The 26,856-nt window shown below is 51.4% G+C and overlaps 1 protein-coding gene across 5 annotated transcripts in view; it reads left to right on the top strand.

Moving 5' to 3' along the window:
• CPNE2 (copine 2) overlaps nucleotides 1-26,856 on the top strand; it is a 44,186-nt gene that overhangs the window by 4,834 nt on the left and 12,496 nt on the right. For 4 of the 5 annotated variants that reach the window (XM_064670858.1, XM_064670862.1, XM_064670863.1 and 1 more), the window contains exons 2-10: nucleotides 5,617-5,813; nucleotides 11,498-11,677; nucleotides 14,710-14,784; nucleotides 17,557-17,628; nucleotides 21,335-21,418; nucleotides 24,727-24,816; nucleotides 25,012-25,110; nucleotides 25,936-26,022; nucleotides 26,350-26,409. In XM_064670858.1, coding sequence (XP_064526928.1) covers nucleotides 5,646-5,813; nucleotides 11,498-11,677; nucleotides 14,710-14,784; nucleotides 17,557-17,628; nucleotides 21,335-21,418; nucleotides 24,727-24,816; nucleotides 25,012-25,110; nucleotides 25,936-26,022; nucleotides 26,350-26,409 — 915 coding nt within the window. In that variant the 5' untranslated portion in view covers nucleotides 5,617-5,645. Of the gene's footprint in view, nucleotides 1-450; nucleotides 585-5,616; nucleotides 5,814-11,497; nucleotides 11,678-14,709; nucleotides 14,785-17,556; nucleotides 17,629-21,334; nucleotides 21,419-24,726; nucleotides 24,817-25,011; nucleotides 25,111-25,935; nucleotides 26,023-26,349; nucleotides 26,410-26,856 lie in introns of those variants that run through there. The other variant, XM_064670859.1, reaches the window with a different exon arrangement.

Below are 26,856 nucleotides of genomic sequence, written 5' to 3'. Positions count from 1 at the left end.
TCTGTGCGGCTCGGGCATCGCTGTGTGTCCCGAACGGAGGACGCTGCTACACTCTCGTCTCGCTCTTGCTCCTCACTTGCCCTTTCTCCTTTCTCAGCAGCAAGACTGGAAGCCACTCACGGGTTTGCGAGCCGGGCATGCCGCGGGTGCGGGACGGGCGATGAGTGCGGGGCAGGCACAGGGTGAGCAGCAATGCTGGGCTCTGCCCCCTGCAGATGCACCCCTGGCGCAGCTGTCCGGTAGCAGCCGTCAGAGCCCCTCTATTTTCCTCTGGTTTTGAGGAAGGACTTTTTTGTGTGTGTGCTTTCTTTTTTTTCCCAGTTTCTGATTTTTCTGAGCAGCTTCCCAAAACGAGCTTCAGCCCCTGCGGCTCCTCCCGACCCGGGTCAGCGGTCGGTGCTGCCTCCCTCCCTCCACACGTCACCGCGGGGTGTGGAGGATGGACTTTTGCTTTCGTTTGCCCGGCTGGAGCCCTCGGCTTTCCGACGACGGGTGAGAATTACGGAAGCACCTTTGCCGCCGGGAGCCCGGGGGCCCTGCTTTCTCTGGAGCGCTTGCTCTTCGGGGCTCGTGATTTCTCCTCAGTAAGTGGCTTTAGATACTTTGGGGAGAGCGTGATGACATTTTCAGACTTCGTCTGGAGAGGGATGGAGAACAAATCCTGTTGCTCTTGCTCCCCGATGCCGGGGCAGGCCCTGCCCGAAGGCTCTGGTGTCCGAGGCTGCCTGCATGCCTGAAGCACTCAGGTTTTTGGTTTTCCACATCCCCGTCTTGCTGAAATCTCCAGTTTTGGTGCCTCTGTGGGTGTGATCCCCTCTGTGAGGACACAGGTCCTTCCTCTGGTCCTGGAGCAGTGGCCAGGCAGCAGCTGTGCCCCTGCAGTTGGCAGAGGGACCAGCCTTCACCCCAGACAGCAGTGGTCTGGGAGGAGCTGGGCACTGTGGGTGGGAAATGCCTGAGCAACAGATGAAGCAGCAGCCACTGTCACACCAAGGTGGCCACCAGCTGCTGAAATGGAATTTCACAGCACCAGTGCTGGCTGTTGGCACAAGCAGCTTTGCCCATCGTAGCCCATTTAGGACAATTTCCATCAGGAAGGGTTAGTTGGAGAAGTCACTTAATTAGGTTGTCGTGAAATGCTTTGTCCTTCTGTGTCTGGCTCCCAAAGTATCTCAGTACTTGGCTTCCAGCATCTCCCCTTGGCTTCCAGCAGGTAGAACTGTGGGCAGCATCAGGCTGGAAGCAAGAGCCCTGCCTGGGCATCTCCCTCTGCCAGGTGTAGCCCAAATCTCTGTGAATTTGGGGGAGTTTGAGCTCAGTCCCAGCTGTGCTGCCCGTGCTGGGATGCTCAGAGGCAGTTTTCAGCCTTTCCCTGCCTTGTGAGAGATGAAGATCCTCTCATGGTAGCAGGTACCCGAGGAACACGTTTGCAGGGATGTCCCTTTCTGCCTCCCAGGCTGCTCACCTGTGGCAGAGGCGTTTGCTGGGGGCACCAGCAGCTGTGTACAGGACTCATTGCACGTGTGTGCAGAAGGTAACGAGGCTGTTACGAGGACCAGGTGCAAGCTGGTGAATCCTCAGTGTTGCCCAGGCAAGACTAAGAGGAAAATACCTTTGCTTTGCAAAAGAATTCTGGAGATGACTCTGTTTGTTGATAGGAGAGAGCAAAGTGGCCACTGTGGGTTCTGACAGTGTGGGGAGCTGCACTGGGCATCCATGGCAGTGTGTCCTGACTTTTCCTGGCATTTCTGGCTCTGTGTGTGCTGTGTTTCAGCTTTTCTGCTGCTCTGGGCAAGCAGTTTCTGTGTCCTCACACTCCTCTCCTTTGCTTCAATCTTCTGACAACCTGTTTTCACCTGGTCTTAATCCTCCCTCGGGTACAGCTGCTCTCCCCCTGTGTCTCCACTGCCTGTAAGATCAGATATGTGCTTTATAGGGATCTCAATTTACCTCTCTCATTCAATTTATCTCTCTCATTTTTCCCTTCCTGAAAGGAGACTTGCTTCCACAATTGCAGTAGGCTGTAGTGGGACAGCCCGAGTGGGAAAACTGAGTCACAGGTGACTTATGTGGGGTATTGCAGAAATCACAGATCATCCAAAAGAAGGGACAAGGAATCCCTGGGAGGGACTTTTCATGGTATCACTGGTGGATATTGGCACTTCTGGGGCTGTTTTGAGTATATCTGGTATTGGCTGTTAAAATAAATCTGATTTCTTTAAGGAGAGGAGATCGCTGAAATTGTGGCTCTATTAAGATTTAAAAAAGACCCTGAATGTTTCAATTAAAGCACAGCTTTATTTTTTAAGTTCTGGGGTTTTTTTCTTGTTAGTGCTTTAAAGAGGGCTTTAGCATGGCCTGAGCAACTGCTGCTCATGGGGCTGCTCTTCTGCAGAGGAAAGGGGAACCTCTCTAGACATGAGTTAGTTTGCAAAACAGATATCTCCTTCCCCTACTCCTCTTTCAGATAAGAGAGGAAGTAAAGGTCCAAGGTTTTCCTGCCAGCCCTTATGCACATGCTTTGGGGTTCTGCTTAGAGATCAGGTGGCCATGGGGTGAGCAGGAGGAGGAGAACATCTGTGTGCATTGCTCTGGGTCTCTCAGATATTCATTTCAGATATTCTGGCTGGCCCCAGGGCTTGCATGTGCCCCCAACCAGCAAAACCTTTCTCTGTGGGATGTTGTGGACATGGAGCAGCTTGGAAGTGACTAAGTCACAAAGGAAAAAGCACTTGAAAGCTATGAAGCGCAAAGATGCATCCAGCTTGGGAGGTCCTGGAAGCTGGAGCCCAGAAAGGATTTTAGGACCATGTCCCTCCATTCTGATCCTGCTCTTGTGATGCCTCTCCAGGCACCTGCTGTGGCCAGTGGCAGATGGGACCGTGGGGCAATCAAAGCTTCAAGCTTGTCCCTGGGGCCTCTCCTTGGTAACCTGGCCGTGTTCTGGCAGGAGACCACGTGTCTGCATGATGGGCACGAGGCCGGCAGCTGGGATTGTACGTTGGGAGAATATTTGGCCACGGATGCCGAGGGAGTCACAGGACTTTGTTCAGGGCGGCAAATGTGAGGAGAGGAGAACAAAAACGGGAGGAGAGACTGGAATACAGATGATGGGCGAGCCAGCTCAAATAACCCCTGAATTTAAAGCATCTTTTGGGATGTTAGAATGCCACCAGCTCGCTGAAGCCTGGTGATGCCTCAGATATGAAGCCTCTGAGCTGGAGGGACCTGTGGCTGCTGCCAAGGTGTCAGGGGCTGAACCCCCACCTGGCCCTGCAGAAGGTGCTGGATCCATGCCAGGGAAGCAAGAGGAAGGTGCTGGATCCATGTGGGTGCAGCAGGAGTAGAGGTGGCTCTCCAGTCTCTGCCCCAGCTGGCACTGGCCATCTGTCCTCGTCTCAGTGTCCGTCTGGACTGTGTGCTCCCTGGGGAGCAGGACAGACTGAGCACAGGGGCAGGAGCACCAAGAGGATGTTTTGGTGCCTGCCAGCCCTGGGAAAAAAAAAAAGGTTTTTCCACTGAGTCACTTGCTGCCTCTGCTTTTTGTGAGACAGCACTGAGATCTGGGGGAAGGGGAGGTGGAAACACTCCACCCAGATGTCCCTGCTCCGGCAGGGCCAGGCCGATGCCAGCACAGCTGCCCCGTGTTTGCTTTTCGGGGGGAGCGGCAGACAGACAGACAGACAGACAGACAGCAGCACAAATAGAACAGGCCTGGCTATTTTAAGACACCGATTACACGATCTGCGCATTAAAGAAAAATTAAAATGAAATCTTTGCTTTAGCTGCAGCTGATGACACGGGCTCGGGAGGAGCAGAGGCAGGGGCGACAGGTACAGGCACTTTGGAGCCAGTGCCCCGGCCAAAGAGGAGGAGCTGTGAGGACTTTTGCTTCCACATGTGCTTCTCCTTGAAGCCCCAGCAGATGGGAGGTTGCCCACGTGTGCCACCGTTTCGGTGTCATGCTGCCACTGTTTTGGTGTTGTGCTGCTGTGGACAGGGAGTGATGGCACGAGACAGGCTGGGTCTAGGGAAGGGGGAACCGCGCTTGCGAAAGGGACACGGTGATGTGCACGGGTGTGTGCAGGCATGGATGGGGATTTTCTTTTTCTGGAGAAGTTTCTGGGTTCCTAAGGAGCCAGAAGGGTTGCACCACTCCTTCCCCGAGCAGCAGGCTGGGATGAAGAGCTTGTGCTTACTGGTGGGGGTTAAAACCAGGCTTGTTTCTGGTGACTTGGTACCAAGCAGAAATCTCGGCAGGTAGGAGGAGAGGGCTCTGAGCCTTGGAAGCTGGAGCTGTTTTCTGCTCAGTGTTTGTTGCAGCAGGGCCGAGCACTCAGGACAGCCAGCAATGAGCCTGGAGCTCCCTCTCTCACAGTCCTGCTGGGATCACTCTATCCCTGCCCCCCTATCCCTATTCCAGGTAGGAAGCTGAGCTGCAAGGGAAGAGGGCAGCAGCCCAACTCCCAGCAGCGCAAGGGCTTGTAAGTACTCATGCCCAGGCAAAACAAACAGATAGCATTAATTGGGGTTTCAATGCCAAACAGAAGCAGATGGTTTATCAAGGTGGAGGAAGGTAATGTTTGGGGGTTTTAGATAAGGTGGGTGAGCCAGGAGCCACTCTTGAAAAAGAAGACAAAAGGTATCGAAGCAGCTGCTGAGAAGAGCTCACTCTCCACTGGCAACCCCAGCCACAACAGTTTGTTAGTATAAATTATTCTGGAAATGCTTTTTCTTATCTTTCTCCCCCTGCCCTTTCTGCTCAGCTGAAGACCTTTGGTGGTTTTTTACAAGTAAGCTGCACATCAGACAGCAAGGGGTGGGGGTTTGCACTAATAATGGTATAAACCACATTTCTATCTGCAAAATTACTTTGGTAGCATACTTTTGGTAAGATCTTAAATGGATTTTTAGTCAGGGCCCCGTAAATCATCCCATGCTTCAGATCGTGCAGTGGTTGTCACGTTTGCCTTGTGCTTCTCTGAGGCAACTCTTGCCACTTCTTAACTGCTGCCAGAGCCACTGCCTGCAGCTGGCCTGGGGAGCTGAATAGGGCTGAACCAGAGCTGGAGCTGCCCTCCACCTCACTCATCCTCACAGTCTCACCCCCTTCCCTGTGAGGATTTGAGGAGCAGAGCTCAAGTTTGGCCCTTGTAGTTTAGGTCCATGGCCTGTGGCTTGGGACCAGCCAGACAACAACCAAATTTTGTGGTGAAAGATGGTGTGGAAATGTAGTTCCTCCCCACAAAAAAAAAAAAAAAAAAAAAAAGCCCAGCATGCTGGAAGAAGAGGCTGGGGACCCCCCTTTCCCTCAGTAGGGTAAGCAGAAGATGTTACCTTTCCTTGAAAATCTGTTATTTATGGAGCAAACCCAAAGCAGGTAGTAGGTGCTCTGCTGGGCTCCCACTCAGGATGTCTGCCTGGTGGGGTGACCACGTGGAGATGGTGACTGGGCAGGGAGATGCTTTGGAGCCAGGAAAGCCTCATGACTTGGATCATAACTTAGAGATCGCCGCTGTACATGTGGCTCCTCTGTCTGTGCCCAGCTCTCCAGTGCTGACAGAGTGTTTGTTGTCCTTCAGCACTGAGGTTTCTCTCTGTCCTGGTGTCCCACAGACTGCCTGGAGCTGCTGCCACCGGAGTCCATGGCGTACACGATGCCTCCCACGCCGCCGGGGCCCGTCGGCTCCCAGTACTGTGTCTGCAAAGTCGAGCTGTCCATCTGCGGCCAAAACCTTCTGGACAGGGATGTCACTTCCAAATCCGACCCCTTCTGCGTCCTCTTCATGGAAGTCAACGGGAAGTGGGTAGAGGTAAGTCCTGATGTTGTGTGGACTCGCTCCTCCTGGGTTTGCTCGTGCTGGTGTGCTCTGCTGCAAGGCTGGTCCTTGTTCCCCCATGAGCAGAATTGGAAGCTCTTCTGGTCCTCCCAAGGCTGTGAGGGTGGTGCTGATGTGAGAATTCTTCTGTTTTGCAACCAGTCCTTTTCCCATCAGTGCTTTCTGCTTTGTGCTGGGGGTTGCCTTTAACCACACATCTCAAAATGCTGACCTCTGGCAATGCTTGTGGCAGATGTGAAAGGATCTTTCCACCTTAAAAGGGGTCCCAGCCCCTTCTCAGTGTGCTGTGAGCTGGTGGTGCTTCAGATATGGGTGCCTGAAACGCTGATCCCACGTGAGAGTTAGAAGTTGTGAGTTTTGATGTTGCCATGTGGTGTGTTTCTAGTTGAGTCAGGATAAGCTGGTTCTTGGATCCTGAGTTGCATGGGAAGCTGGTCTTTGAGTTTGACTTGAAAAGTGGCTCTTTCTCGGGACCAGGAATGTGCTGGTTGAGGGTCTGGAAGGTCAGTCCAGTGGAAAAGCAGGGCAGCTTGTGCTGTGGCCTCCTTCAAAAAGCGTATCAAGGTCAGTGCTCCTTGAGCTGGGCATTTCATGGACTGTTGTGGAGCGAGGACCGTGGGATGGGGAAGGATACTTTTGGGAGGTGGTTGTGTGGGAGCTTGGACCAGTTCAACTGCAGACAGACAGCAGCCAGCTGGGAAATCCTGGATGAGCTGCTTGCAGACATTGGTCTTCCCTCCTCACCAGAAATCTCACAAATACATGCTTAAAATTCATATTTCATATTTCATAGTGGGAAGCCCTGAGAAGAAACTGTGGATGATCTTGTTATTTTTTTTTTGTTTTAGAAGTCATCTCCTTATGAATAAGAAAGATAATTCCTAAAGAAGGAAGGGAGGGATCAGATAGTTGAGAGGGAGCAGGTCAGCAAAGAATGGAGGCGTGATGGTGTAAGCACCAATGTTGGATGCAACAGAAAATAAGTAGCCAAAGGACATTAAATCATGTAGACCAAACAAAAATTGTCCCAATTCCTGGCAAATTAGGCGATCTCATTTTTTCAGATACTTGGACAAGTTGAGCAGCCTTTGAGCACTTGGCCAAGGAGCTGGTGAATCAATGGGCATCATTTCAGGGTCCAGCAGCTGATCTCCTCACGTGGGAAGGATGTACAGGCAAACCTCACCTTACCATGGTCCACAATTAACTTTTCTCAGCTGCCTGGGTGAGACTAATGAGCTTTCCAGCCTTGATAGGTGTCATCTCTGACCTGATTCTACTTTTCAGGAATTTCTCTTTCTGTCAGTAACGCCTCGGTCCAGCAGTTTTGATTCCAAAGCTTCCTTTAGAATACAAACGTGTGGCGCATTTAGGGTATTTTTTTTAAATTTCCTCTGCTATTTTTAGCTTCTTTTTAATTGGCACGACAGGCACTGGACGTCAGCCTCGAGCAGCAGCTTGCTCAGCGCTCCTCTGCTGTGGTGTCAGTGGAGGCTGAAGGGGCTGGCACACGGTGTGGTGTGCTGGTGTGCTGGTGTGCCACTGAGCTGGCTCCGCTCAACTGGCATGATAAGAGCACAGCCAGGACCAAGAATCCTCTGCACCCACAGTGTCAGCAGTGATGTGTGGGTTTGGGTCGTGGCTGGGTGCCAGGGAGACAGTCAGGAGAGGCGAGGTTGCCTGTGAGAGCCCTTTTGGATGGGACATTTGGTGGACCCTTGGCAGCTCATGCCACGCGGTTCAGAGGCACCTGGGGTGCCCACATGGTTCTGCATGGATTTTGGCCACACAGACGTGCTCCCTTGCCCTAAGATGAACCTCTTTCCTGTCTGAAAGCCGTGGCCTTAATAACACAGCTGAAATGTAGGGGACAGATGGGGACAGAATAAGCTCGTTGGTGTGAACCCATCCTACCACGCTGCCCCTTTGTCCTCTGCACTGGATTAGGGACACAATAAGGGACCTGGTTTGGGTGGTGGGTGTCCTCCTTCAGGACCAGCCCTGGCCGTAGTGATGCTGGTGTTGGAGCTGGGCGGCAGGGCTGTGGCACCAGCTGATGCCAGCAGGAAGATTGCTGCTCGCTGTTCTCTCTAGCTGTCACATTTGTTCCCAAATACAATTATTTTGTCTCGCTGAGCTTAATAGGAATTAAAAAATCTTTGTGAATCAGCCTTGGAGGGGTGGGGGAGGGAGAGACAATAAAGCACAGGCCGGGAAGTAGCATGAAGATGGGTGATGTTTAAATGTTCTGCCCGGTTACATCATCTCGCAGGAGCCATGAGAAACCTGACCTTTGGTGCCAGGAGCAGGGACACATGACTCAGCCATGCAGCTGCCTTTTTGCCACTCTGAGTCATCTGGGTGGCATGAACTTCCCTTGCTGCTTGGGAGAGCATCTCTCAGTGTTAGAGCATGAAGCACTTTCAGGTGCTGGAGATGCTTGAAGGTCTCCAGCCAGCCTTCTTTTGGATGCTGGAAGATTCTCTGGCTGCACCCACTGAACACAGGGGCTGTTGCTGGAGATGGTCTCCTGGTTTCATGTTCTATGATTTTCAGAATCATAGAATCATGGGATGGTTTGGTTTGGAAGGGACCTTAAAGATCATCTTCTTCCAACTCCCCTGCCACAGCCCTTGTTCAGAGGCCCGTTCAACTTCCAGGGACAGGGCACCCACAGCTCCTCTGCCAGTGCCTCACCACTCCTACAGTGAAGAATTTTTTTCTCATATCTAATCTAACCCTGCTCTCTGTCAGCTGGAAGCCATGCCCTCTTATCCTGTCACTCTGTGCCCTTGTCCAAAGTCCCTCTCCAGTTTGGAGCCCTTTTAGGTACTGGAAGGTGCTCTAAGGTCTCCCCGGAGCCTTCTCTTCTCCAAGCTAAACAATCCCAATTTTCTCAGCCTTTCCTCATGGTAGAGGTGCTCCATCCCTCTAATCATCTCCATGGCCCTTTGAGACTCATATCCAAACAGATACCTTTAATTAGCTTGGCTGCCTCTTAAAAACCCTTGTGGTTTTCTGCTCCTGGGTGGCAGAGCAACCTCTGCTCTTCCCAAAGTCTGCAGACCTGTAAGCTCTGGGGACAGGGGGGTGGCAGGAGCTGATAGCAGGTGATGGTGTGTCAGGAGGCCTAATATGTGATAGTCACCAGCAAGGTGATTTATGCTCATCAAACCAAAGACCAAACCTTGTGCATTTGTCAGCTGGGGTTTGGGATATTGTGCTTCATGCTGACACTAGGCAGGAGATTAAACAGTTTAATCTGGATGTTGAAGGAAGCCCCATCACTCCCAAGGGTTATCTCAGGTTGTCTGGGGTTTTCCTCCCCTTCCCCTGGGCCACCCCTTTCAGGACAGAACTGGAGATGGAACCTCAAGTTATCTCCTTGAAACTGGTGTCTGGGAGTGAAAGGACAGGTTCTCCTTCATCCCTGGCTTCCCAGTAGTTCAAAGAACATGGAAGGAGCTAAAATCTGTCTTTGCTGCCTGCACACTCTCACCTTCTGGTTTGAAAGGGCGCTTGTGTTTGTTGTGCTGCTGAAATGAGGCAGAGCTGGGGGTGCCCTCTGCTCCTGGCCCACCCCACCTCTGAGCAGATGCTTGGCTCCTTCGGTACGAGGTGGCAGCGGAGAGGGAAGGATCTGTGTGAAGCTGTGTGGCCCTGGCCAGCTCACAGCCCACTGGTGTTGATGGATTTGATTCCCCGGAGTGCAGCAGGTGGCTATTCTGGGAACACAGCATTTACTTTAGTCGTTTCTTGGCAATTAAGACAGACTAAGCGAGCAACTTCAAAAAAACACTGCGATCGTTGGGTGTATATATATAGCAAACTCACCACATTTCCACTCAACCCCTCCAAAACCTGCCTCCTGTTCTGAATGAGTTTCTTTGGGACTAAGGTATGTGTTTGCTTTTTTTTCTTTTCCCTTTTTTTTTTTTTTTTTTTTTGGCTTTTTTTTTATGCTCTGCTTATTCTTGGCTCTGCGGCTCTGGCAGACGTCCTGCCGTCCCGCAGCCCCGGGGATGCCAGCACGGGGGCTGCTTCCTGCAGAGGCCTTGCCCTGGGATCTTGGGATGCACAGGCAGCTCAGTCCTGCCCACGACTGGGTGTCCTGGCTGTGAGATGAGGTGGAATGCCAGCTGGGGCCACCGCGTGGCCAGAGGCTTCATGCTGTCCCACAGGTGGAAGGGATGGCCTTTCCAGGCACCGAGGGCAGCAGCTTCAGATAAAACCACACTGGAGATCTCCTGCCTTTGCCTCTCTTTTAATAGCCTGTCTACTAGGTCAGGTTGCTCAAAGCCCCATCCAACCAGGCCTTGAACACTTCCAGGGATGGGGCAGCCACAGCTTCTCTGGGCAACCTGTGCCAGGGCCTCACCACCCTCACAGGGAAGAATTTCTTCCCAATATCTGACCTAACCCTGCCCTTTTTCAATTTGAAGCCATTCCTCCCTCTCCAGCTCTCTTGGAGCCCCTTTAGGCTCTGGAAGGTGCTCTAAAGTCCCCCCGGAGTTTTCTCTTCTCCAGGCTGAACAATGATATCAACACAATACCCACAGCTGCTCTCCTGACAAAGCTCCTGCTTGATTTGCGTGCTGAAAACTTTTCCCCTCAGCTGTGGGTGTTCATTTCTTGTTCAACTCTCAGTCTATAATGCACGTATCCTTCCTGTCCCTTTTAGCTTCATAAGGGTATGTTGCATGTTGGGCTCCAAACTTGCCCTTTTCTCGTGCCTCTCAGGGTACCTGATGGGAACTATGGGGCCTGATGTTCAGACTCTCCTTGGCCATTGACTTCCAGAAGTCAGTACACCAGCTTTTCTCAGCCTCAGTTTTCCCACTTTCTGACACTTTGGCTAAAACTGTGGGGGTTTGTCTCTGTGCAAGCCCATGTGGGGATCCCAGCTGGGACTGCCATCCTCCCAGCCCTCCTGTGGTGTGAGTTATGGGGTCTGGAACTAAAGTTCCATTGCTGGAGGGCAGCATAGTGGGATCTCTGGAGTGGCTATCCCCAGGATTTATTTTTTTGGCTCACACAGGGCTTTCTGTCCACCTGTGCCATGCTGTGTTGTAAACACATGCTTCCACCAGCTGCCTGCCAAGTTTCCTCTACTCTTATCTCTGCTCTTGGCTGTGGGATGCTGCAGACCAACATAATGCTTCCCCTCCAATGGCAGGTTCCCCACATGCCTTCCAATTTCCATCATCCTCTCTGTGCCTGTCCCTTCCAAGCTATCAGAGACATCATTTCCTCCAGCCTGCTTGCAATAGCTTAGGGTGACAATGTCTACTGAAGTCTTGTCTTCTGGGTCCTTCCAGTCTCTTGTTTCTCCTACTGCTCGATGAAATCTAGGAAAAATGACCTGTGGTGATTTTTTTTTCTCTTTTTTTTTTCCCATGGAAGGACCAGAAAGAAAAAACCCACATGGGTGTTTTGGTTGAAGATCTAGAGGGAAATGCTAGAGAGCTGCTGTTCTGGCTCATGACACCCCTTGTTTTGCTTGTCCTTGTTGCTGGCTGCACAGCCTGAAAGAAACAAGTTTGGCACTACAGCTGTGAGGGTGTGGTCGAGGATCAGAGGTGTGTGAGAGCAGTGACAAAGATGCAAGATCCATGTGCCTAAACGCCTCTTTTTTTTTTTTTTTTTTTTCTTTGCAGCTTGACAGGACAGAGACAGCCGTGAACAACCTCAACCCAGCTTTTGCCAAGAAATTTGTCATTGACTACCACTTTGAAGAAGTGCAGAAGCTCAAGTTTGCCCTGTTCGACCAGGACAAGTCGAGCACGCAGCTGTATGAGCATGACTTCCTGGGCGAGTTCTCCTGCACGCTGGGCATGGTGAGTCTCTGAGGTCCCTGCAGCAAAGGGGCCCCAGATCACATCAGCCACAGGGACGGGGTGGGAATTACAGCTGCTGCTCCCATCTACTGCAAAATTTTCTGGGTCCTTCCTCGCAAAACTAATTTAATTCGCTTGTCACACTTCAGCTGTTGGGATTGAACCGTTCCACGTTAGGGCTGTTATCTACTTGCTCAGGTCTAAGCTGGTCACAGTGTGGGCTTCTGGTGGTGCTGGCAAAGAGACATCAACTGGAAGCTTCTGGAGGCAGCTGTGTCTCACCATGGGTTATAGTAAGAGCCCTGATGACCAGTTGGATTTGTGCTTACAAAAACTTCCAGGTGTTTAAAGTTAGGATGCATTGCTGTCTACCCTTCTATCTCAGTTTTTTCTCTTTCTGAAAGCTTTGTCCATTGCTGTTGTGTAGCAAATCATCTCTCCTGCTTGAGCATGTATGTGCTGGAATGTGTCTTCTGCTCTTCCTGTGGAAAAGCTTCCAGGGCACAATGCGATTTATAAGCCTTTGGAAGATCTTTTCCTTCGTGAGCCCAGACCCCGTTAGAAGCTGGCAGCTACCTTTTCCAAATGTCTTTGTCCTCTGACTCAGAAGCAGAGAATGAGGGGGATTTTTTCCATTCTTTTGCAGCATCCGGCAGCTCCCGGCTGCTGTGGTACCTGGCACGAGCGCAGAGGCTGGGAAAAAGCTGTTACAGTGCTGGGAATGGGGAGGAAGGAGGTTCTGTGATAGGTGTGTCAGCATGGAGAGCCAGCCCAAGGTGCTCAGGGAGGCTCATGAAGGTGATTGTGTATTACACAGACTGCACGTGGCAGGTGGGACAAGTGACTTCACCGCTGCCAGCTCAAGAGCTTGACGTGTTAGAAGAGCACTGACATTTACAGAGTTTGAAGTTTAATGTCTGGAATTTTGGAAGTGCACTGTGATGACCTAGTTCTGCTCCTGCAGAACTTAAGAGACAGTGCAGGCAACAGCCCTGGCCCTTGTTCGGTGGTTTAGCCCAAACCCATCCTTTACCATTAGTTTTGCTGTTGCTGAAGCGCAGCCAGCTCCCGTGTGGGGCAGCTCAGCAGGGCTGCTTGGGAAGGTCATGGTCCTGGTGGAAGCTGCAAGGAGAGAATTTATGGACATAAGGAAACAGAGCTGAAACCTTGCTTCTCCTAAATGTGGCTCTGCAGCAGCCCAGGGCTCGGCGTGCTGGAGAGGAACGTTATCCTTATGCACTGGGGAGGAAGGGGGAGGAATCCAACCCATCTCCTCCTGCTTGTTGGGTGTCCCAGAAGAGCCCAACACTTCTGGTGTTTGAGAAGGTGATTATATCAGAGCATGAGCCTGGACAGACCCTCCTGGGCTGTGGCAATGCCGGGGATGGGCAGCTGTTGGCAGGTTTCACTTCCAAGGGCTCTCTCAGAGCAGCTGATTGCTTTGCCGTGGTGGCATCACTGTCTGCTGTGTCTTTGGGCACAGCTGGTGGGCTTAGTCTGTCAGAGGGAAGAGAGCTCAGAACTTCTGAGCCAGCACTTCCACTCTGCAAAAGAGAACTTTACTTGTGTGCGTGCCCAGTTTTCGCGGCGGTTCCCGTGTCAGCTTCTTGGTGACATTTAGTCTGAAACGAGGCATCAGCTTGGAATGGAGGGATCTTTTCCTTCCCCTTTTTTTCCCTGAAATCCTTTTAGCCTCCTTTTCCTGTGGCCAGGGTGGGCTTGCAGCACAGCCTGGTCGTGGGGCAGAGGTGGACTGAAGGGGTAGCACATGCTCAGGGGGGAGGAGAGGGGTGAAACAGAGAGCGTGGGGGCTTGTGGCTTCGACCACCCCGCTGTGGGTTTTCTGGTGGCTGGAATTTGTCTGGTGAGATGTTTCCATGAGCTTTCAGAAGCAAGGGGCAGCTGTGGGCAGCAGCGACCGCACAGTGAGCATCTGACTTTTCAATTTTGAGTTTGCACTGGAGCTCTGTCAGATTAGACAGATTGCTTAGTGCAGCTAATGAGGTCTCTGGTAGGATTTAAAAGGATGGTTGGATCATTCACAGGCCTGTAATGACCTCTGTGGCCAAAGGAAATGTAACAGGGATCAGACTGCAGGCTGGAGGGTGTCTGTGGTTTCTGCTAGCCAGGGTTGTGAGGAGTTTCTGCTGCCTGTACACAGTGTGGCACAAACATCTGGTTACACTGGCTGGTGATTCCTGTGGATCAAAAGCACCGGGACACGGCTGGCTCGCCACAACGGAAAAGGGTTTTTGCTTTGAAATGGCAAAAATCACAGGATCACAGAATATTTTAGATTGGAAGGGACCTTTAAAGCTTATCTAGTCTTGAAGGGGACCCACTGGATATGGGAGCAGAGCACAGGTAGTTCCAGCAGGTTGCTGTATCCCCAAGTGTGGGTCTGCGCCTCGTGAGGAAAAATTACAGGTTCCCCTGTAATGAAGGCGACCGAAACTCACTGAGATGGGGAAAATCTCTTTAATTCATCTCCCTGATCATCCTGTCTGGCCTCTTACAAACCAGAAGTAAAGGGGAGAGCATGCCTTTGGGGGTACTGACCCCTGTGCCCGGGGTCCAGAATGATGCTGGGGGAGAGCATCCGGCTTGTAATCAGGATCCACCCGTGGGAGCGTGGCCTGCAAGCAAGTTCCTGGCTGGAGTCATGTTAGAGGTGCTTAAACTGGAGTTTGACAGATTGAGTGGTGACTTTGCTGGGAACAAATCGCAGTAGCTCTGTCTGTGTGAGGTCCCACTGACCTCCTCCACCAAAGAGCTGGTCCCTGGGTTCAGTGGGAAGTGATGCTTCAGCCTCTCAGGCCATCACTTCCCTGCACTGTGCAGCTGCTGCCCTGCACCCCATGAGCTGGGGTGATATTCCCACTTTCAGGGTCACCCCTGGATGTGATGCCTTTTTTCTACTGTTGCAAGTGCTTAATCTGAATTAACTAACCTGAGCAACTAACACCAGTTGCTTATGAGTCTGCTTTTGATCACTTGTACAATCATGATTTTATTTTCTTTGGTTTCTCTAGATCGTCTCCAGCAAGAAAATAACACGGGCTCTCCTTCTGGGGAATGGGAAGCCAGCTGGGAAAGGGATGATAACGGTACAGTTACTCCTTTATGTTACCTGCTGAGTGTGTAAAGGTGGATAAGGGACGCTCACCTGGGGTCCAGGAGACAGGGCTGTATCTTGTGAATGTTTTTCCCTTTACCTCCTGCTCTCTTGGCTACTTTGGTCTGTTTAGAGGATGATTTTTTTGGGACAGGGACCATCTTGCTCAGTGTCTGTCTGGTGTCCACTGCTGTGACTCTTCAACCTCTACCTCAGCCCCAGAAATAAGGAAAACCTCAGTCTGGAGAAGTGCAAAGTAAATCTCTGCTGCTGTTGTTTGTTATCTGGTACAAGGCGCCTGCTCAGACCTCTCTGGTGTAGTGAGAGGTAAGAGGGCTCATTCCTTTTCCAGGGATGGGTGATTTTATTTGTAGGATAAGGATGGAGCTGTGCCATGGCAACAACTCTCATAGCAACAGCCGCTGTATCCGATGCAGACCCCTTCGGGCAGTGGCCTTCCCGCTGAGGATCTCTTTAGTGATGTTCTTTTTAAAAAAGAAAAGACTAAATTTAGGTGTGTTTCCCTTCTGCCACAGCTCCCATCATTTTTGGATCTCTGCTGTGTTACGGGTTTTGTGAGATGTGCAGCTGGGCTGCAAAGATGTGGAAGAAAAGGCCAGTAAGGAGTTAAACTTCCATCAGGTTTAAATGCACTGGAAAGGTTTAAAAGCCCAGGACCTGGTGCTGCAAGGGCATCTCCATTGCTGTTTGCTCTAGAGGAAGATGCTTTTCTCTCAACTGCTGCAATTAATCTTTAAATGCAAGAGGAAAAGCTGCAGTGGAGTTCAGAGGCAGTACCTGATGCCATGTGCCATCCCACAGGAACAGGCTCTCAACATCCCATCCAATGCTTGTGTGGGAAGAGCTGTACCACGTGAAAAGTTTCCAGTCAAGTTCGAAGGTTGCACACTTTAAAAAAAAAGGAAGGTCCTGATCTGTCACTAATGCGTCATTAAACATCCAAGGTCAGAACCATCTGCTTCTTTTTGTACAGCTGATACCATTTTCTGATCTGGTGTTTTTTGCCCTGGCTTGGACTAGGTGATGGCAACAGGGGTTTGTGTGGGGTGGATGCCTCTCCCTGCTGCTTGGCACAGTGCTGGAGCACAGGCTATGGACACCACTGCAGGAGCAGCCTTCAGCTTTGGACTCACCCGTACAGAACATGGAGTTTGGAGCCAAAGGCTGCCTTCGTCACCCCCATCCCCTTCAATTTTGCCCCACTATCCATTTTCTTAACTGAGATGACACAGGGGTGAACGCAACAGAAGAACCTTGACTGGATGAACAGGACTGTGTGTGGGTCCCTCGGTGTGAAGAGAGGGGAAGATCCCAAAGCAAAGTACTGTGTTTGTAGAGGTCAATCCCAGGATCTTGCCACACGCCTCTGCCAGAAGCAGAGGTAGGGATGTTGTTTTTGTCCATGCTGTCCAAGAGAAGATGACAACTGCAACCTGTGGCAGGGTAGCACAAGGACATTCCTGATTCGTCTGCACAGTCTGGCTTTTTCATAGCCTGCAGTGAGCCCTAAAACGCTGGATACCAACTGGTCATGCTTTTGTAGGGATCAGCAAAGGGCGAATTTCAGCTCCTCCTCCTCCTGCCGGCTTTGATGATTGTGCATACAGACCAAGGACTAGGTGGGAGAGAAAACTGATGCCATGGCTTTGCAATAGGGGACTTTTACATGGAGCAGAGGGGAAAGCTAGGCTTTGTACGTGGTGAATGGATCCTCTGTGGGCCAAAGTGTTATGTCTGCCATGGGAAGGCCTGGAAGGTTCTTCAGGAGCTGTGGCTCGTCCCCTCGCTCAGCTGCAAAAGCTGCATCTCTGCCTCCTCAACTCTGCCAACTCCGTGGCTCTCCTAAATGCTGACAACCTTCTGCAGGAAATTGCCCCCTGGAGTCCTGCAAGTTTTTCTAAAAGCCTTGCCTGTAATGGTGCCGTGTGTCTCCAGTGCAGGACAGCCCCATGTGAGAGCCTGCAAACAGCTGCACTTGGGAGCACTGTGCACAAGGACATGCTCCTGGCTGCTCCATGCCGTGCTCCTGGCTGCTCTGGTGCCAGCTCCTGCCCAAGGAGGAGGAGGAGGATGCAGCCAGGGATGCTGGGGAACAGCTCAGCCCACCCCGGGGAGCTGAGGAAGGCAGGGTGGGGAGCAGATGCTTGGGCAGGACGCAGGAAAAAAAGACAAGTGATTCAGGAAACGGCTGGGAATAAAACTGAATAAATGTGGGGTTTTGTTATAAATGTTCCCTTAAAATACCAAGAGACTCATTAGACCACATTCCAGACAGAACTGGCCCATTGGTGGTTGGCAGCTGAAGCCCTTCTGGAGTGTATGTGAATAAAGTGTCTAAGCTGAAGTAGTCCAGGCTGCACTCCTGCCTGCTGCAACTCCTTGGGAGCAGTGGTGGAGTCTTCATCCTTGGGGCCCTCTTATCAGGTGGTAGGGCAGAGACATGGCTCAAGTCCTTGGTGTCACCAGCATCTCCCTTAAGGGATGGGACAGCTGTGATTTGCCGTGCCCAGCTGGGGACATGCAGGATGAGGTGCCACATCTTGCTGGCAAGGGTTTTTATATGGCTTCTGCTTCCTCTTGGCTTAGTCCTTGGAGGCTTCTCCACATCCTGAATGAGCCCTGGTGCAGAAAAGCCATGTGAGACCAGCTCCAGAGTGACACTCAAAGGAGGGAATGAGTTTTTTACCAGAAGCTTCATTTTTTTTTATGCTAAAAATGAATACAGCCTTCCCTTGTCTTTCAGATAGCTGCCCAGGAGCTCTCAGATAACAGGGTGATTACTCTGAGCATGGCTGGCAGAAAACTGGATAAAAAGGTAAGTGGAGCTGTGTCTTGGGGATGTTAAACCTCTGTCCTTGGGATCTAAAGAAATCTCTGCTTTGGGTGCAACAGTGACAGAAAACAGTCCTACTGGAGAAGGCATCAGGGAGAGGCTGGGAGGGTTCAGGTCCTGGTGGTGCCCCTGCCTGCTGGGTACATCTGTGCCTCAGTTTCCCCATTGTCACAGTGCTGCTTGCTTCACCACACGTGTGGAGGAGGAAAGATTCCATGTGGCACAGGATCTGTGCACTAGCATGGCTTAAAGATAGCAGATTTACTGCTTCAGTCATTTCAAAGGGTCTTCTGATGGAGCTGCAAGTTTTGATGCCTCTTGAACCTGTATCTCAGATGTGCTGAGAGCTCCTGGTCCTTCCAGACCCTCTGGAAATGGAGCAAACATCTGCTTGTGTGTCAGACTGACTTCTCTGAGGAATAAGTGTTTATCTCATGGAGGCAGGTAATGCATGAGTTTTACTTTGGATGTGATGCACAGGAATTGGTGAGCCTTTGTGAACGGCGTCTTCTGACCTCATTTACCAGGCAACCAGAGCTATTCCTCTTGAACCAGTGCTGTTGCTAAGCAATCAATTGGAATATTATTTTTTCCTTCTTCCTAGTCTCTCCAGAGCTTGTGTTATTGGCAGGATGGCCCTCAGTTTGTTTGAAAACAGGGTGAAGCAAGCAGCCAGGCAGAAGGGTATTTGCTGGGGGAGGAGGTGTGGTTTGTCCAGTCTTAACATCCAAACTGGATAGGTGTCTGGTTTATCTGAGTGTTTTTCCCACCTATTGGGAGTGGCTGTTTTCTTGCCCTCCTGCTTACCTTGCCTATTGCAAGGAGCTAAATGCCCCATTTAAGAAATCCTCTCCATTTCATAATATGATACCTGTGGGTCTGCTGCCCTTCAAACCATAGTCAGGGTACAGAAATACAGCATCTACCTGGTTACACTGGGTAAGGACTGTGAATAATCCTGTTCTTTCTGGGTCCCCCTCCAGGTTATCAATAGGGTCAACAGAAAGCTCATCCTCAGTGACTGCCTGCTGTCAGCAAGAACTAGTGAGGTTACTTTGCCAATTCCCATAACACAGTGTAGTGTTGCAGTGCTCAAAGTCCTGCTCATGGACATAAGGATGCTCATGTCCCTTCATGACGTGAATTCAAATGGTCCTTGAGCAAGGAAATTGGGTGAAAACCACTATTTTTTGGGGTCATTATTGGTCATGGATGGAATGCAAGGGCGGGAGCTGGGTAAAACTCATTTAAGCTTAGGAAAGACAGCAGAGAAGTGGATAAGCAACAAAACCCCAGGGTTAAGGTTGCAGCCTGGGGGGTTACAACCTCCTGTACCATGCAGCATGGAGCTGAGGAGCATGGCTGGAGGCTCAGACATCACAGGAAGGGATTGGATCTCACAGGATTTGGTGGTGGGGCCATGGGATCCTTTTGCTGCACATACTGAGCTGAAGCTGTGGGCACCCCTTGCCACCAGCTGTGCCTGGAGCTGTGCTTACCCCCAGGATCTCCTTCTGCCGTGGTCACCCTGAGGCTGGGACGTCTCTGAGGCTGCAGGCAGGTCCTCCTCCCCATTACATGTCCATTCTCTACACCTACAGCTCACTACCTGCCTTTAAATGCCGAAGCTGCCCAGCGGGAGCACGTCAGCAGCGGATCCAGCCTGAGGCTCTTGTACCTTTTGTCAGATCAGCTCTTGGTGGAAAGCTGTTGAAAGATAAAATATCTTGCAGAAGGGGAGGTATTTCCACCTGAGACCAGCCCTGTGAACCCAGCCCCAGAGCTGTTGGTGCCACTGCAGCTGTGGGGACAGTGATGCTTCAGCATGGCTGGGAGACAGCAAGCGCTGCAAGCCAGGACTGGTGCTGGAAGCTGTGGTCTGGGGAGCTGCATCTGCTGGAAGTGCCACCTCAGCCCTCCTTGTCCATGTTGTGCAAGGACCAGTTTGGGTGGTTTAGATACTTGGACAAGTTTGCAGATGGATCTGGTGTGCCGAGCTCCTTTGGTTGCTCAGTTTCCATCTCCTGCCAGGTCTGCAGGGGTGAGATGTTTGTGGTTTTGATGTTTTAAAATAGCAGCCCACAATCCTGTGGCTTGGAGGCATCTCCCACCTCGCTTTGAGCAGAACAAGGCTGACCAGACCTGCAAACTGGGCTGCTCCATGTGGGATCAGACATCCTTCAAAGCTCCCCACTGCCATCGGAGCCGGAGCCTCCACCAGCCCACGCTGGGCTGGCGCTGATGAAGCCGCCTTGTGTTGGAGGTTAAGCCAGCATGGGCAGGTCAGGTACCCACCAAGCGTTCTTTAATCCATCTGTGAAGCTTGAAAGTGCCAAGTCCAGGTGGTGGGTGAGCAGGATCAGAGCTGTGCTGTAACTGTAACACTGCAGAAAGAGTGGCTTGGTTTTCTCTCCTACAAACGTGTGAAAAAGGGTAGGAGAAAAATAGTCTCATCTCACCAGGCAGTGTCCCTGTGAGCCCTTATGGCCTGCTCCTCTGGCAGAAGAATTTTGACTGAAGCAGTTTATAGTTTCTCCAAGCCAAAACACTTTGCAGTGATTGACTTTTCTGGCTGGCTTTGGAAACAGGATTAAATAGAAATGTTGATGGATTTTCTGCTGGGGCATCACTAAGAGCCCGTGTCCATCCCAGCTGTCACCTCCTGGGCTGGCTGTGGACACGGGGTCCTGGTGTGTCCGTGCTTCCTCCTCCTCCTTCTCCATGCACAGCCCCTCGCATCCCCACTGCATCAATTGTAAGCCCAGAAAGCTCCTGTTCAAACCCATAAGAAGTTCCTCCAGCTCTTCGCAGGACTCAGGCACCCATTTTCCTCTAGGAGGAAAACGCAACTGAAATGACTCGAACTCTCAGTAAATCATCTGGAGCATTTGGGGCTTGGTTTCTTGTTGGCTACCTCTTAGTTTTTCTGAATGGGAATGAAGCTCCGCTTGGAAAAGCTGGAGTTTCCGTGTCGGTGCCACCGGCGCTGCCCGGGCTGCGGGTGCCAAAGCAGCCCCCGTGCCGACACCCAGCAGGGATGTCTGTGTGTGTGTGTGTGTGTGTACATATTTCTCATAAAGCAGCAGCCCTTTATCAGGAGATTATCTGAGGAGACGCTGGCAGGAAAGGCAGCACACACTGACTCAGGGCTGCATATCTCACAGGGTGTTACATGATCTCTGTCAACACCAGGGCAGCTCGCTCCTTAAAGATTTCCTTTGCTTCTGCTTTACTGCTGTGTGTAGGAGGGTGGATTTTTTTCTCTTTTCCCCCAAGACACTCGTGCACTTCGTAATTCTGTTTTTCCTTTGGAGCTTCGGATGTTTTTCCAAGCCCAAACGCAGCTGCCTCCCAGCTGGGGTTGTTTTCTGTGGCATCTGTGTCCAGAGAGCTTGCTGGGTACTGGGCACCCGCTGGCAAATCCCACAGGCATGGGCTGGGGTGCCAACACACCCTCCACATCAGTGCTGACATGTGGTGTGGAAATCAAGGGGATTCTCAGGATCAGGACAGGGAGGTGGGCAGGATGCTGCCCTCGAGTGCTGCTGTTTGCCAGTGTGCTTGAGCTGGTCCCATGAGAACATGAGGGTGTCTGCATGGTTGGCATGGCCAGGGAAAGATGTCTCTTGGACCAGCTGTTTCTGCTTGCAGAGCACCATGTAGCCCAGCCTGTTTCTTCTCCCCCCAGGACCTTTTTGGGAAGTCAGACCCCTTCTTGGAGTTCCATAAACCAGGTGACGATGGGAAGTGGATGCTGGTTCACAGAACAGAGGTGAGCAAAACTCTAACCTGAGCTGCTGAGACACTCTCATCCTTACAGCATCTCCTCTTGCCCTTCCTGGCATTGTCTCATCAGTCACCTATAAAGCAGGGTGGGATCCAGGGATTTCAGGCTCTCTTCCTGGTGTCCAGCTGAGGCTGCTGGACTCCAGTGGATGAGGATTTACTGAGGCCAGCAAAGTCTTGAGATCTTTTCTGTACTACCCACTACAGTACCTAAAAAGCAGAGAGGGAGATGTCTTCTATCCCTTGTCAACCTCTAGGCTCAGCCTGGGCGGAGGCTGAGACCTGGACCTCTCTCCCTCCACTTGTAGGAGCATCAGGATGAGCTGGGGAACCCATGGGAATGGCCTGAAATTGTTTCAGGGGAGGTTTAGGTTGGATATTAGTAAAAGGTTTTTTCACCCAAGGGGTGGTTGGGCACTGGAACAGGCTCCCCAAGGAAGTGGTCCTAGCACCAAGCCTGACAGAGTTCAAGAAGAATTTGGATGACACTCTCAGGCACAAGGTGTGACTCTTGGGCTGTCCTGTGCAGGGCTCAGGGTTGGACTCGATGATCATTGTGGATCCCTTCCAACTCAATATGTTCTGTGACTCTGTGATATGGTGGAGAGAGGTGGTGGGAGGTGGGCCAGGGAATGGCAGTGAGGAAAGGTTAAAATGAATTTTTGCCAGATCTTCACCTAAGCTGGGAGGATGCTTGGGCATCTCCAGCTTTGGTGTGTGAGCACTGGGCCTCGTGTCTCGTGGAGTCAGAGCCACAGCCAAGGAAGCAGAGACCTGTACCAGGGTCCCTGTGGGTATGATCAGGGCCAGCTGACCCCTCCCTCTCCCCCACTGATACCTGCTGTGATATTTTGATCTCAGCTCCCTCTAGTTGTGTTCTCAAGCTGTTAAAGCCAGTGATGTTAGGAATACAAGGCACAGGACGGGCAGGGAGAAACAGGAGGCTTCTGCTTTAACATTGCATTGATATGTACTTTTTAACTGCTTTTTTCCCCCTCCTCAAAGCTTGTTTCAAGGCTTTCTTTGTTTGCACGTAGCTCCTGGCAGCTGGCAGACAGAGGAGGGGGGATGCTCACAGCAGCATCTGTGGCAGAGGAAGAGGGCTCCATCACACCCATCTCACACCCCTTTTTTCCCATCCCTGTTGTCCCTTCAAGGCTTGGTTAAGGAGCCCCTCGTCCCACTGCAGCAAACTGCTGCAACAAAACACAGTATGAGCTCAGGTGGAAGGAGAGACTGGTGTTTATTTACAGAGTCTCCTTGTATGTCGGGTTTTACCACTGCTGTGCAAAGTCCAGGAGTGTTTCCCTCACTTGCACACCCACATGAGCACCAGGGTGTGAGTAACAACCTGTGTCCTGTGGTACCAATATGGGCCTGCCTTACAATCCCAGCTCTGCTGTTTATTTTTTGGTGCTTTCCCACACACCTTTCCATGCATATTTAATTCATATCAGCCTTAATATTTCTCCCATGTTTCTGTGGGAGCAGGCTGCGACGTTGTTTGGTTGTTTCCTCCTGTTTTAATGTGGGAAGCTGGGCTTTGACTCAGTGAGACACATTTCTCAGATGGGGGGATTTGGAGTGACCTCCAGCCCTTCCTCCTGGGAGGTCTGGAAATTGGGAAGGTAACTGTGCACCAGCCATCACTGGGATCTCTATAAACATGTCAGGTTTGTGGAGAGCAGATGTATATACTGGTGTTTCCTCTGGCTTGCTGCCCAGCTCCTCCCTTGTCCTGTTTCACTGGATCAGGGTCTAGCCAAGTCTTCTTTCAAGTAATGGGTGTTTTAACAGCCTCCTCCTTACCAACCCTGAATGCATCCCACTGCCCTCAGAGGAATCCCATACTAGGCAACCCATCCCTGGAAGTGTTCAAGGCCAGGCTGGACAAGACTTGGAGCAACCTGACCTAGTGGAAGGTGTCCCTGCCCCTGGCAGGGGGTTGAAACTGGATTATCTCCAGGGTCCCTCCCAACCCAAATCATTCTGTGATTCTATGACCATCTTCGTGTTCTGGGGCTGGATACAAAGAAATAACATTCCCTACCCTTGCAGCTTTTCCATGCAGGAATATAACCAGCTCTCAGTCTGATGCTGGCATTTCTGCTGCCAGAGCAGAGCCGTCTGGCAGGGCAGGATTAGTGTGCTCATTGTTATTTAAGCACAAGTGTGAATGCCCAGCTGGGTGCCGTGGGATAGATCCTTCCCCACCCTCCCTGGGGACCCGGCAGCTGGCAGCCTGTGGGGAGCACCCTGGGATGAGTGGGCTCCCCTTGCTCTTCCAGGCTCCTGGAGGAGGTGTTTACAAATCCAACCAAACAGTGTCAGGGTATCCCCCGGTCTCGTGTGGGAGCTTGTCTGTCAAACAAGACGCCCGTTCCAGGTCCCACGCAGCTGTTTGCCTGTGGCAGCAGCCGTGGAATCTCCTCCTCGCTGCTCTGTGCTGTTACTGCTCCAGCTGCAAAGATCCAAGGTTCCTCCACGCCAGATATCCCTTGTGTTTGCCCTGCACAGAGAAGGGTTAACCCGCTGCCTGTGTCCGACTCTCCTAAAATTCATGTGAATCTCTCTTTTTGAGCACAACACCTTTGTGGAAGAGGGTCTTTGCCTGCCCTGCCCTCACCTCCGATGTAGGCAGCCTGTGCCTGGAGCCTGCTAGCGTTTGCTGAGATTCCCAACAAGCGGTTGCATTCTCTCAGGAAATGTCAAAAAGCATCAATTAATATTTCTCCAGCTCAGGCAGCAGATGTTACACAGATGAGACAAGAGAGCTCGATGTGCCCAGGGCTGTTTTGGCTTTCCAGGGCTGGTTGCAGCATCCTGCTGCTCCATCTTCTTCGTGGTCAGATCCCAGATGGATGTAGGCTGTGCTGGGGTGCTGGGGACAGGGTAAGCAATGAGTAGGGTGCAAGCAATGGGATGCAGAGGGCATAAATAGTAGCTGCTGGCCTTGAAGTTGTGGCGTGAGTGGCTGTGCCCATGCTCTGGGCATGGCTGTGCCCAGTGTGCAGCAGCTGTTCCCTCAGGCTGGTTTGTTTAATTGCCCCTGGGGGTGGATAAATCATCCAGTGCTATGAAAACAAGCCTGTTGTAACTCACACGTGCTGCAGCCTGAGAGGGAGGAGCTGCTGTGTCTCTCAGTTATGGAGACTGGGCTTTCTGCAGCTTTGCTGACCTGCCCCACTGGGAACCTGGTCCCGGGTTGCTCTCAGAGACCCGTCCCTGCTTTGTGCTGATCTCCACCTCTGGATGTGCCTGTTGTAACAGCATCCCTCTGCTCCCACCCCCCAGGTGATCAAGTACACACTGGACCCTGTCTGGAAGCCGTTCACTGTGCCTTTGGTGTCACTGTGTGATGGAGATGTGGAGAAGCTGATAAAGGTAATGGGGGCCCTTCGGTTTGTTTTGTGGGGGTCAGCTCTGGGATTGATCATTGAACACCTGAACCCCCATGGATGGCTTGTTAAAAAAACAACAAACCAAAGAACCACCCCCAAAACCAACAAAAGCCACCTTGTTTGGGGAGGTTGGGGACTTCAGCAGGTCTGAGGCTGGTTTGTGCTCCTTCCACCCCAGGTGATATGTTATGACTATGACAGTGATGGGGGACACGACTTCATCGGGGAGTTTCAGACCTCAGTGGCCAAGTTGTGTGAAGCCCAAGATGCCTCTCCAGTAAGTGCTGACATGATTTTGGGGAAGAATGAGGAAGGGGCTCCTTGGGGCTGGTGGTGGACTTTGGTACTTGCACTGAGATGCTCAACCTGTGCCAAGAAGAAGCCAAGCCCAAAATCCTTTCTCCTTCCACCCACACCATGAGTGACCCAGGCCATGACTGTAGCTAAAACATTTGAGCTAGAGAGAGTGCTAAGGCAGACTTGGCTGAAAATCAGGCTCTGCTGAGATGTCTGAAGCAGCACCCATGATTTGGGGGGTGCCCTGTGGTTTGGGGGGCCAGAAGGGGATGTGACATGCTGCTGGGGCTGGATCTGCAACAGGGACAGTCTGATCCCCAGGAGTGCAGCTCCCATGCAGCTCCACACCAACTTTGTGCCAAAGGTGTCCCCATCTTGTCCCTGAGGTGCTGACCACAAGCCTTGGCAGATGCCATCTGATTGAAGGTATGTTGTAAAATCTCCTGGATAGCAGGGCTTTGCACTGCTGTCTTCACTGGGATTTCAGTACAAGAGCAGATTTTGGCCAAGGTGTGGGGGTGTGTGTAACACATCATGTGTGTTGTTACATTGAGTTTTCTGTCTGGGAAAACTGAAGTACAAAGGCATGAAAGTGCCCTGTCTAGAACTGTGCAAGCTGATGGTGCCAGAGGCAGGCATTGAGCCTGTTTTTCCTCTGAATTTGCCACCTACAGCCTGGCAATAAAATCTTCCTCTTCAGCACTGGAGGGTGGGTGCCTGCAGGACATGGCCACTGGTGGCAAATGCAGCCACGTGGCACAGCCCAACACTGCCCTCACACCAGGGTCTGTCTCGTGTGTTATAGGTCGAGCTAGAGTGCATTAACCCCAAAAAGCAAAAGAAGAAAAAGAATTACAAGAACTCTGGGATCATCATTGTCAAGTCCTGCAAAGTGAGTATGTTGCTGAGATGTTTCCTTCAGCCCCCAGCTGAGCTTGGGTCTTCCCAGGCTTTCCCCATCCCTTCTGCCTCTGCCTCCTTTGTGTTTCCAATCATAAGCCCTGCATGGCCTGAATAAAATGCATGCAGTTTGTGTAGCACCAAAATGCTGCTGTGGGAGACTAAAATGGTTCTCCCCATTGCTCTGCCTCATGTCCAGAAGTCCCCAAAGGCCCAAACTCGCAGTGACTGCAGGCCTGGGCAGTTTCTGTGCATTTATTTGTTCTGTTCTGCAATGATGACAGTTGCTGAAACATTATTTTGTTGGTGTTTCTTTCAGATAACCAGAGATTTCTCCTTCCTGGACTACATCCTGGGAGGCTGCCAACTGATGTTTACTGTAAGGACTTTTTGCTTCTCTTTTCCCAGTAGAAGTAACATGCAAGTAATGGTCAGAACTGGGGAGGGAGGTTCTGCATGAGATTTCGCACCGGCTTGGGGTGGCTTCTCAAGGCAATGATGAGCTGCCACGTTTTGCTGTTAAACCCTGTGGGTTTGGGGGTCATTACTGTGATGCTCAGGAGAGGAGGGAGCTTGTTTGCACTTTGGTTGAAGGTCAGGCTCATACAAAGACCCTCTGACTCTTCACAAAATGTCACTGACTTCTCTCCCCATCTCAGGCTTTAACCACCCTCATTTTTTTATGGGAATTCTCCTTTTGAATCCAGCTGAGAGGCTTTAAGCTGTTAAACAGATGCTTCTCAACCTTTTTACTGGCATTTCTACCTTCTTTCAAGCTGGACCACAGCTTGTCAGGAGTAACTAATCAAGGACATGACAACCCCAA

The sequence above is a fragment of the Pseudopipra pipra genome, chromosome 14 (genome assembly GCF_036250125.1).
Source record: "Pseudopipra pipra isolate bDixPip1 chromosome 14, bDixPip1.hap1, whole genome shotgun sequence".
Classification (NCBI taxonomy): domain Eukaryota; kingdom Metazoa; phylum Chordata; class Aves; order Passeriformes; family Pipridae; genus Pseudopipra; species Pseudopipra pipra.
This window is presented reverse-complemented; position numbering and strand designations above follow the sequence as displayed.